General features: G+C 40.0%; 1 protein-coding gene across 4 annotated transcripts in view; it reads left to right on the top strand.

Annotated features, from left to right (window-relative positions):
* The first annotated feature begins 1,068 nt into the window (after positions 1 to 1,068).
* The window catches only part of ABL2 (ABL proto-oncogene 2, non-receptor tyrosine kinase), a 101,537-nt gene continuing 91,029 nt past the window's right edge, over positions 1,069 to 11,576 (top strand). For all 4 annotated transcript variants that reach the window (XM_044677048.1, XM_044677046.1, XM_044677047.1 and 1 more), the window contains exon 1: positions 1,069 to 1,225. In XM_044677048.1, the coding sequence (XP_044532983.1) occupies positions 1,069 to 1,225 (157 nt within the window). The remainder of the gene's footprint in view (positions 1,226 to 11,576) is intronic.

Below are 11,576 nucleotides of genomic sequence, written 5' to 3'. Positions count from 1 at the left end.
AACTTTTCCCAGTTTCCTTTAATGCTTATCCTTTCTCTCTGGTGATTATATCCAATTTATACTGTATATTGATCTTGCTTGTACATAGTTGTCCCATATTGTCTCCTCGGTTAGATTGTGAGTTCCTTGAGGGCAAGGGCAGTCTTTTGTCGTTTTTTCTTGTATCCTCAGCACTGAGCACAGTGTCTGACACATATTAGGCCTACATAATAAATATTTATTGATTGACTAATTGATAATGAACATATTTATATATACATTAAGGTTCACAAAGCTCAAACAATATCTCATTTGGTCGGCAACAAACAAACCTGTGAAGTAGGTAATAACTTCGTTTTACAAAACAAAGGTTCAGAGATCAGATGGCTTGTTCAGGGTCACATTTGAACTCAGGTCTTTCTGACTGTAAGTCCAATTTGCCCTGGCACGCTTGGCTTTGCACATAGTGGGTACTCATTTAATACACTGCTGCTTGCCCACCTTGAGACAGGTGGACCCTTACCGAAGGTGGTGGTGTTGGGTGGGAATAGAAGAGGATCGGGTAGGAGATGCCGGTGGGGCCAGAATAGCTTCGGGAACGGATGGACGAAGCTGGGGAGGAGAGGAACAGCTCGCAGGTGGAGAGAGAGGCACACAGCTGTAGGCAGCAGAGCCCGGGAGGGGAGGGCGGTCCCAGGAAGAGAGGGGTGGAGCCTGGGGCGGAGCTATGACAAGAGGCCCGCCCCCGTGTAGCGGAGGTGCCGGGCCGGGTTGGGGGCGGGAGACGCTCTGTCCCACGCTCCGCCCGTGCTCAGTGGTTAAGATGGCGGCAGCAGCGGCGGCGGCGGTAGCGGCGGCATTGGGGGCGCGGGGCCGCTGGAGGGGGAGGGAACGCCGGAGCCCGTGAGTCGCCCGCAGCCCAGCGGGGGCGGCGGCCGAGACCCTGCGCGCGAAGGCCGCTCGGCCGGGTCGGCCGCCGCCGTAGCGAGAGAGCGAGCGAGCACCGGGCGGGGAGCCCCGAGGCCGGAGTCGAGAAGGGAGGAATGTGACCGGGGGTCGGCGGGGGCTCGGGAGTACGCGAGCGCGGGGATGGGGCAGCAGGTGGGCCGCGTCGGGGAGGCGCCGGGGCTCCAGCAGCCGCAGCCCCGCGGGAGCCGCGGAAGCAGCGCCGCCAGGCCGGCCGGCCGCAGACGGGACCCGGCGGGGCGCACGGAGGAGGCCGGCTTCAATATCTTTACCCAGCACGGTGAGTGAGGGAGGGGGCGAGCAAGCTGGGGTGCGAGGGGTGCCCAGCTGGGACCCCGGGCGTGGGCCTCCAGGCAGGAGGCAGCCCTGGGGACCGTAGGCGACCGGGTGAAGAGGAGCAGGAACTGGGAGAAGGGGCCGAGGTAGGTGTGAGAACGCGTGAGTTGTCCCCCAGGGGATGGACAGATGGACTCCTAATTCACCGGAGACAAACGAGGTCTACAGATGAAGCAAACGTAGGTGTCAGGAGCATGGGGGGTGGGGGGGGGAACTGTGTCTCAAAGTCAAGCCAAGTCCTCAAGCCTCCAAGATTCGCAATCTTAGAGACCACCCCCAATGTATCCTGGCTTTATCCTGTTTGCATCATCCTGCGAGCTCCTCGAGAGCTGGGACCGTTCGGTTTTTGTCTTCGTATCTCCAGGCACTCAGCACGTAGTAGGCGCTGAACCCACCATGTGTAGTCTGGGAAATGGAGACATAAGAAAGGGAAAGAGGCGTATGCACTTTGAGGATTGAAAGCTGTGTACAGAAGGGCTTGAGCAGATCTGACTTCCCTGAGAAGCTTCGGAGACTGAGGAGAGAGGGAAGTAGGGGAGCTATTTTCTGAGGAGTCTTAATTGAGGGGCAGAGAGATGAGGTATGGATTTTCTAGGGAAGCTACTATCAATGTTCAGGAATATTTGCTGATAGTGATAGGTTTTTGAATGAGAAAGGAGATAGGGCTTATATCAGGTGCTACTCTTTAGTGTTTATCGTCTATATTGAGTTTTCCAGGATGGACATTTGATAAAGGTGTAGAATGAGCTAAATTCTGTTGAGATTATTCTTCGATGTTGGAGAAAAGTGTGGATAAGCAATTCTTTTTTTTTTTTTTTTTTTTAATAGAATCAATACCGTGTATTGGTTCCAAGGCAGAAGAATGTTAAGAGCTGGGTAACTGAAGTGACTTGCCCAGGGTCACACAACTAGAAAGGGGCTGAGGTCATATTTGAACCCAGGATCTCTTCTCTCCAAGCCTGGCTTTCAGTCCCCTAAGTGACCCTTCCCACCCCAAACAATTCTTTTTAAATTTATTTTTAAGTATTTTTCCAAGGTTACATGATTCATGTTCTTTCCTTCTCCTCTTCCCATTACCCCTCCTGGAGCTGACAAGCAAACATGTGTTATCACTCTATACCCCTTTCCATATTATTCATTTTTGTAATAAAGTAATCTTTTAAAACCAAAACTCCCAAGTCTTATACCATTATAAACAAGTGATAAATCATATGTTTTTCTTCTGCGTTTTGACTCCCACAGTTCTTTCTCTGGATGTGGTTGTAGTGTTCTTTCTCCTAAGTCCCTCAGGATTGTCCTGGATCATTGCATTGGTATTAGTAGCAAAGTACTACATTTAATTGTCCCACAATGTTTCAGTTTCTGTGTACAGTGTTCCTGGTTCTGCTCTTTTCACTCCGCATCAGTTCATGGAGGTTGGATGAGCAATTCTTAAGAAAATATTTATTGAAGTAATTCTATGTGTGTGCCCTAAGAGTCTGTCCTGGTTAGTTTTTTCTCTCAATGATCTTATTAGCTCTTTTGGGTTCAGTGATCATGTCTATGACAATGACTTCCATGTAGATAAATCCTGCCCTAGTTTCTTTCCTGAACTCCAGTGGTGCATTATCAACTGACTGTTAGATATTTCCCACTGGAATGTTTTGAAGGCATTTCAAAATTTGCATGTCAGTTAGAAAAACATTTATTGAGCATCTGCTATGTGCCAGGCGCTGGAGAGAGAAAAAAAAAAGACAAAACAGTTCCGGCTCTCCAGAGACTTCCATTCTATAGGGGAATACAACATGTACAACATATTTATTCATACATATTTATGCAAAATATGTATAAGGTAATTTTCATAGGGAAGCACTAGGTCCTGGAGGACTGTGCAAAACAACCTCTCTTTAAAAAAAAAAATCAAAACATACCCTTCTCTCAACTTCCTTCTGACAAGGGTGCCAATATCCTTCCAGTTATACAGGTTCACCACCTTAGAATCATTGTTTTCCTTTTATCTCTTTCCCTCCATCCCATTCAGTCAGTTGTCAGGTTTTGCCAGTATTCCTAACATGCAACCCCTTCACGTCATTCATACCTCAACTACTATGATTTAGGCTCTTATCTCTTTTTGCCTTGACTATTGCTACAGCTTCCTAAATGGTCTCTCCAATTTTCTACATAGCTGCCAAAGTGATTTTCCAAATACAGGTTATTAGAACATGTCACTACCCACTCCAACAAGCTTTGATGGCTCCCTATTTCCTCTAGGACAAAATATAATCTCTGGCACTTAAAAGCCCTTCATCTGGCCTCAATCTGTCTTTACTGGCTTTCTACGTATTCTTCTTCTTTCCATTCTCTACATTTTAGCCAGAGGGTCTCATTTGCTGTGAATGGCATTTTATCAACTTTTGCATAGACTTAGTTTCATGCCTCTCTCTGCTTCTTAGAATCCCTAAGCAGCTCCCTTTAACATTTAGCTCAGGTGTCATTACCTGCAGGAAGTCTTTCCTGATCATTTGCACTCTTTCCTCAAGTGTAGGTGCTCTTCTTATTTCCTATTTACATTGTTTATATTTATTTATTTAGAACCTGGCACATATTAGGTATGTAATGAATGATTTTTGTTTAGTTGAGAAATAGATCTAACCTACTGTGTTCTCTCTATTGAGCTTACGCCTGTAAAAAAACAATGATTCCTTCCCCTTAAGGAATTTATAGTCTAGCTGGGGAGATAAAAGTAACAATTATAAAATAAGAAATTTTAGAGAAGGGGGATATCTGAATATATATGAATGCTTAGAGTAGTCAGAGATGGTGGGATTTTAGTTGGGTAAGATGGAAAGGAGGAGAGAAAAAGCATTTTAAATGAGAGTTAAGATGGAGAGGATTAATGTAATGTTTGTGGGACAATAAGGAGTGCCCAACTATGCTGAAGAGTTTGTTTTGAGTATTACTATGATTAGGTAGGGTACAAACATTTTACAAGGCCTGGAAAGCCAAGTTAGAGGAGTTTTGAGTTGATTTGGTAGCAAAAAAAGAACATTTGAAAATTTTGGAGGAGAGGATTGGCATGAAGATGAATAAATAGAAAAGCTCTTAATATGCTCTTACTATATATGAAGACAAAATTAAAAGGTAAGGCCACAAATGCACTTAAGGAGTTCACATTATTGTAGGGAGAGACAACATATATAGGAGATTTTAGATGCAAGTCAGTTCGAAAGATTCTGTGATCTTTAGGGTTCAGCAGTGATGCAGACTGTCCTATACCTTCCTTAATATGATTTCCATGGATAAAACTATCTATTTTTGATGTTGAGTTATTTGACAGTTCCAAGGACTTTGGGAAAAAAATATCTTCCATGAGTTGTCTCTAGCTTTCCTGGGATTACCTTTTCATACAGATTCATTCCTGGATGATGGCTGCAAGAGAAACAAGGCCTTTAATCCGAGGGGTACAGCTATTTACCAAGTCTTTTTATTACAAAGTTTCCTCAGGTACTGAAGGAAGGTGTGATGGTTGAAGCAGTGGCAGTAAACACTCTTAGAATTTGGGACAGAGGAGAGGAAGGCCACACATTCAGATAATCACTTCAAATTTTTTTCAAATGACAGTTTTCACAGAGTATAGATATGTAGGATCCTCTAGTATAAATTATTCAGTGAAAATTAGCTTAGAAAATTGGGACACTCACAACTAAAATAGCTCACAGTTATATAGTACTTTACGGTTTACAAAGCTCCTTTCTCACAATTTTATTGAGATAGGTAGGAGCAAAATCTTTTTAATCATAAAATAACATTGAGAAAGATAAGTCTGGCAACATTATTCAGAATAGATTGAAATTGGGGAGGTCCGCTAGAAGATTGTTGCCATAACCTAAGCATGAAATATCTAGGACTTGGCCTGGCTTTGTGGCAGTAGGATGGAAAAGAAGTAGTATGGAAGACATCTTGAGGAACACTAATTGGGATTTGGTAATTGCCTATAAACAATGAAAAGAAGGATCTTCAAACCTGATTGTGAAGTTTCAAGTCTGAGTGACTTGGAGAATCATGTGGTCATTCTCAATCCAAGTGGTTTACCAGGTATTTACTGAGCACCTATTTTAAAGGAGGCATAATGTTTAGCATTGAAGGATTTGTACAAAGATTTGTAAGACATCTCTGCCTTTAAGATTTTATAATCACTGGAGGGGATAAAATACATACAAGTAGCTATAATAAAAAGTAGAATGATAAGTTTATGAGAGCTGTTTTTAATAATGTAATGTAGTTTTTGAGAATGGAGAAATACTGTCCTAAAAATTGCAAGTTGATCCTTAAGGAGAAGAGGGAAAGGGAACAGGCATTTATTAAGCACCTACTATATGCCAGGCATTGTGCCAAGTGCCTTACATACAAATGTTACCTCTTCCTAAAGGGAAGAGAAGTGTTTTATGGTAATTGATAATACAAAAAGAAGAGAGTAGACAGATATGGAATAAAGTAAAGATGGAATGAGCGCTTATTTAGAAATTTGAACATTTCCATGAGTCCTTCTGTTAGATTCTGAATTAGTCTGTGGCACTTCCTGATGCTTTAGGAAAAATAGTGAAATATTAATTGATATTTAATTTACATACTTGAAATCTGTGAAAAAAATCTGAAACTGATGTAATCAATCATTTTGACTTCAACTAATAATCCTAATCATTCCTCTTCTCCAGTAACATTCAAACCCTTCACCATAGTTAGGCACTCCTCACTGTCCCACAAACACTAACTACATTCATCTTGTTTTACTCTTCATCCCTCCTTGTCTAAAACATCTTCCCTTTTCCCTTATCCTTTCATCTCCTTCAAAGTCCAACTAAAGTCGTACCTTGACTGACTATGCCAAATAATATATATTGAATTTATATGTATGACACACAAATGTTTGTGTGTATATATTGCTTCAGAAGTAATTAAATCTTATTTCATTGCATTAACTAGAAATAACCAGAAAAAATTGACAACACTATATGTGGCAATGACAGTGGCAGCAATTACTGTTTTGTGTTTCTTTACTTTTTATGTTTCACACACCTTATACATTGTTATTATGCTAAATTCCTTTCCATTAAAATCCTCTAATGCTTCATTGTAACTTGGCTTTCTCTGGGTTTTTAAGGTCTGGCAGGTGTTGCCAGGCTGGAGGGACTTGGAACATAGGATCTATAATGGATTGTGTATCTCTTTTCCAACTTAGTTAAGTTTGTATAGGCTCTTTATTTAGGTTGGCAATAAGGCAGTACCTTTTTTGGGGCACAGCAAGTTTTAATCATCTCTGCATTAGAGGATGAATTGGAGGTGTTTGAAGTAGTAAAGTGTGCTTCCTGATTTATGCCTTTCATCCAAATAGTAATTCTTTTTAATGTGGACTAGTTAATACTAAGGAAAACCAGAACAGTAACCTAAAATTGTAGAATTTTAGAATTGGAACATGACTTGGACTTCATCTGGTCTAATCTCTTACAGGATGTTTATACAGCTAGGTGGTGATATAGCTACAGTGAAACTACTTTGTTGCTTGTCATTTGCCCTGCCAGTGCCTTCTATGAACATATGTATAGTGAGTCAGTTTTGGTGTTTGAGAGGTAAGAATATCACATGACTTTTCTGATATTTGATTGTTGATGAAGCTTTGTGTTCAGTGGAGTAACCTTTAGTTTTGTTACTAAGTCTGTGGTATAGCATTTTTGTCTTTTTTCTTTAATTTGAAGTCAGGGTGTTGGGGACAAAGAGCTGCCTTCAGAGTTAGGAAGTTCTATGTTCATATCCTGCCCTTGACACATACTTTCTGTGTGACCCTGGGCTGGTTACTAAGCCTTTTGGTGCTCCTGGCAACTCTCTAAGACTAATAAGTTGCAGAGAAGCTACTGACCTATACTAATAGAGGGAATTCCCTAAACCAATGAAATTATTTCTTATCCCTAATCTCTCTCTCTTTTTTTAAAAATCCTTACCTTCCACTTTAGAATTAGTATTATGTATTGGCTTTATGGCAGAAGAGTAGTAAGGGCTAGGCAATGGGGAAGTGTTGGGGGAGTGTCTGGGAAGTGTCTGAGGCCAGATTTGAACCTAGGACCTCCCATCTCTAGGCCTGGCTCTCAATCTATTGAGCTAACTAGCTGCCCCCTTTTCCCTATCTCTTAAAAATAATATTGAGCATTTTAAAGTAGTTCCATAATTTAGCTTTAACTTCTGTTCTATGTAGTCTGGATAATCCTTCCTTTTTGCTATTTATAGTATGCCTATCAAATGAAGATGTTATGACAGTAGACATTTTTTCTTTAAAGTCAAACTCATCATAGTAAACTTCCTGTTGAATTGTAGTTGTTTTTCTGCATTCAGAATCTTGACTCAGTTTTTAGCTTTGAACTATTTTTCGAAAGAAATATTTTGAATGTTTGAATGGAAAGCTGCACTGTTGCCAGTAATAGTAATAATAGGGGAATAATTTTTATAACTCTTTAATGGTTTGCAAAATGCTTTACATATCTTATATGATCTTCAGAACAACCTTGATAAGGCTGCTCTTATTATTCCCACTTTGCAAATAAGGAAAGAAAGTTGAGATAGTGATTTTCTAGAGTCATATAAATAGTATGGGTCAGAGACTGGACTTGAACCTAGATTTTCCTATCTCCAAGTCAAGGCGCTCTGTGGATTGTCCTCAGTACAAATGGAATATTTTTAGGTGATTCAGTTACAATGACCTGTGTGATAACCTCAAGAAGAGTATTCTGCAGAGAGCTAAACTTCTTTTCAAAAAAACCTAAACAAAAAAAACTTCACAAGTCATGAATCAGAATTGTCTGAATTTTTAGCTGTATGACAGTACTGCAGTGTATTTGTATTGTATACTATTCTAGTTGAACATAAATAGGTTGAACTCTAGGCAAAATTGTGTAACATTTAAGCTTGTCTAGCTGTTCCAGATTTCTCTTGTACCCTTTGCCCCATACATGATGGACCAAACATTCTTCAAAGTCCTAAACTTTCCTTCTTTATTTTTTTTAAATAGAATTTTTTTTTATTTTTAGAAAAATTTTCCATGGTTACATGATTCATGTTTTTACTTTCCCCTTCACCCCCTCAAGTTCCCACCCCCTTGGCAAGGCACATTCCCACTGGTTTTAATATGTGTCATTAATCAAGACTTATTTACATATTATTGATAGTTTGCATTGGTGTGGTCGTTTCCAGTCTACATCCCCAATCATGTCTGCATCAACCCAAGTGTTCAAGCAGTTGTTTTTCTTCTGTGTTTCCTCTCCTGTAGTTTTTCCTCTGAATGTGGGTAGTATTCTTTTACATAAATCCCTCAGAATTGTCCTGGGTCCTTGCATTGCTGCTAGTACAGAAGTCCATTACATTCAATTTTACCACAGTATATCAGTCTTTGTGTACAATGTTCTTCTGGCTCTGCTCCTTTTCACTCTGCATCAATTCCTGGAAGTCATTCCAGTTCACATGGAATTCCTCCAGTTTATTATTCCTTTGAGCGCAATAGTATTATGTCACCAGCATATACCACAATTTGCTCAGCCATTCTCCAATTAAAGGGCATACCATCATTTTCCAGTTTTTTGCCACCACAAAGAGCATGGCTATAAATATTTTTGTACAAGTCTATTTATCTATGATCTCTTTGGGGTACAAACCCAGCAATGGTATAGCTGGATCAAAGGGCAGGCATTCTTTTATCGTTCTTTGGGCATAATTCCAAATTGCCACCCAGAATGGTTGTATCAGTTCACAACTCCACCAGCAATGCATTAATGTCCCAGTTTTGCCACATTCCCTCCAACATTCTGTAAATATGAAAAATGATAAAGGCTAGTATAAATATATAAATTAGTATTTTAATTAAAGCCATGTTGATAGATAAAATCATTAGACCACGCGCTTGTAAGCATTCAAAACTGCCGCCACCTCCATTTTGTTTCCTGTTTCCTCACCATCGCCTACTCGCCAAAGAGACCACTCCCTCCTAACCCACGAGATTTAAGCGCTCCCCTGCGTCAAGACGTCGGAAATGGAAACCAGTTGGACCATGTTGGATCACGGGAAATGTAGTTTTATACATTTCCAAAATCCACTTTTTACAATTCATTACTCTCCCCTGTTGTCATTTTAGCCAATCTGCTAGGTGTGAGGTGATACCTTAGAGTTGTTTTGATTTGCATTTCTCTAATTATTAGAGATTTAGAACACTTTCTCATGTGCTTATTGAGTTTTGATTTCTTTATCTGAAAATTGCCTATTCATGTCCCTTGCCCAATTATCAATTGGGGAGTGGCTTGATTTTTTTATACAATTGATTTAGTTCCTTGTGTATTTGAGTAATTAGACCCCTGTCAGAATTTTTTGTTATAAATATTTTTTCCCAGTTTGTTGTTTCCCTTCTGATTTTGGTTGCATTGTTTTTGTTTGTACAAAACCTTTTTAATTTAATGTAATCAAAGTTATTTATTTTACATTTTGTAATTTTTTTCTAACTCTTGCTTGGTTTTAAAATCTTTCCTTTCCCAGAGATCTGACAAGTATACTATTCTGTGTTCACTTAATTTACTTACAGTTTCCTTTATATTTAAGTCTTTCACCCATTCTGAATTTATCTTGGTGTAGGGTGTGAGATGTTGATCTAAATCTAATCTGTCCCATATTGTTTTCCAATTTTCCCAGCAGTTTTTGTCAAATAGTGGATTTTTGACCCCAAAATTGGGCTCTTTGGGTTTATCATAGCACTGTTTTGCTGACGTCACTTACCCCAAGTCTATTCCACTGATCTTCCCTTCTGTCTCTTATCCAGTACCATATTGTTTTGATGACCGCTACTTTATAGTATAGCTTAATATCTTTACCTGTCAAAAAAAAGGGAAAGATCTGGTATTATGTTTAATTTATGGGGGACTAATGCCTGCTAAAATCAGTGATTTTTAGTAAATATGTTATCTCCACTCATGTTTATGGCCTTTTATCTATATTAAAAGAGTAAAAGTCTTTTTCATTGAAGACTGTCATAGGAGGCAGGTGGGGAGTTTGTTTTGTTTATTTATGTATTTATGAGTATGGAAGGGAAGGGACTAGAAAGAGAAACTCCTGAAATTATAGCAAGTTATCTTCAGTTGACTCTGAAGGGAAACCAGATTGTTTTTTAAAATTTTTATTTTATTTTTAAGTGACTTGAAGTGGGAAGTTGGACTAAAATCTTCTTTTGTGCTAATTGGTCTCTTAATTTTTTGAGGAAGATGAAGTAGGAGTTCTGTTGATGGAGAAGACTAGAAGAGAGTACTTTTAAAGGAAGGAGGAACCTGGATCCTTGAACATCAGCTTCTTTCAGTCACCAGAGCTGACCCTTACCCTAGCACAGGAGTTTTCTAAAAGTTACAGAAATTAATATAGCGTTGAATATGAGGATATGGGATGTATGACTATTTGATTCTACATGTCTAGTATCTGTATATAAGGGTGATAATATTACTCTGATCTACTTTGTTCTCATGGTATGTCTTTTTTTTTTAAACCTTATTTTCTGTTTTAGTAACAACTCTAGGATGGAACAGCCAGGGTAAGGCAAATGAGGTTAAGTGACCTGAATTGCCAAGGATCATGGAGCTACAAAGTATTTGAGACCTTTGAACGGAGGTCCCACTCCAGGCATGCACTCTATCCCCTGTGCTACCTAGCTATCCCTTCAGGTAGAGTTGTTTGTTTTTTTGAACCCTTACCTTTTGTCTTAGAATCAATACTTTGTATTGGTTCCAAGGCAGAAGAACCATAAGGGCTACACAGTGGAGTTTGTGACTTGCCCAGGGTTATGCAGCTAGGAATTGTCTGAAGTCAAATTTGAACCCAGGATTGTCGCTAGGCCTGGCTCTCAATCCACTGAGCCACCTAGGTGCCCCCTCTCATGGTATACTCTTTTTTTTTTTTTTAAACCCTTAACTTCTGTGTATTGACTCCATGGTGGAAGAGTGGTAAGGGTGGGCAATGGGGGTCAAGTGACTTGCCCAGGGTCACACAGCCGGGAAGTGTGTGAGGTTGGATTTGAACCTAGGGCCTCCCATCTCTAGGCCTGACTCTCAATCCACTGAGCTATCCAGGTGCCCCACATGGTATACTCTTGAAACCAGTATTGTGATCTAGGGTGAGTCCACTCTTTGAGTGAACCTTGGCATCATAGGCATTGTGTTCAGACTAAAGAGGACAAATGGCTACTAGCTAAATCTTCCTTTAGAAATTAAAATAGTTAATGTGTTATATTCTGGACCAGTGGT

Source organism: Gracilinanus agilis, chromosome 4, assembly GCF_016433145.1.
Source record: "Gracilinanus agilis isolate LMUSP501 chromosome 4, AgileGrace, whole genome shotgun sequence".
Lineage (NCBI taxonomy): Eukaryota > Metazoa > Chordata > Mammalia > Didelphimorphia > Didelphidae > Gracilinanus > Gracilinanus agilis.
Note: the sequence above shows the minus strand (reverse complement) of the source record. Positions and strands in the feature narration are given on the sequence as shown.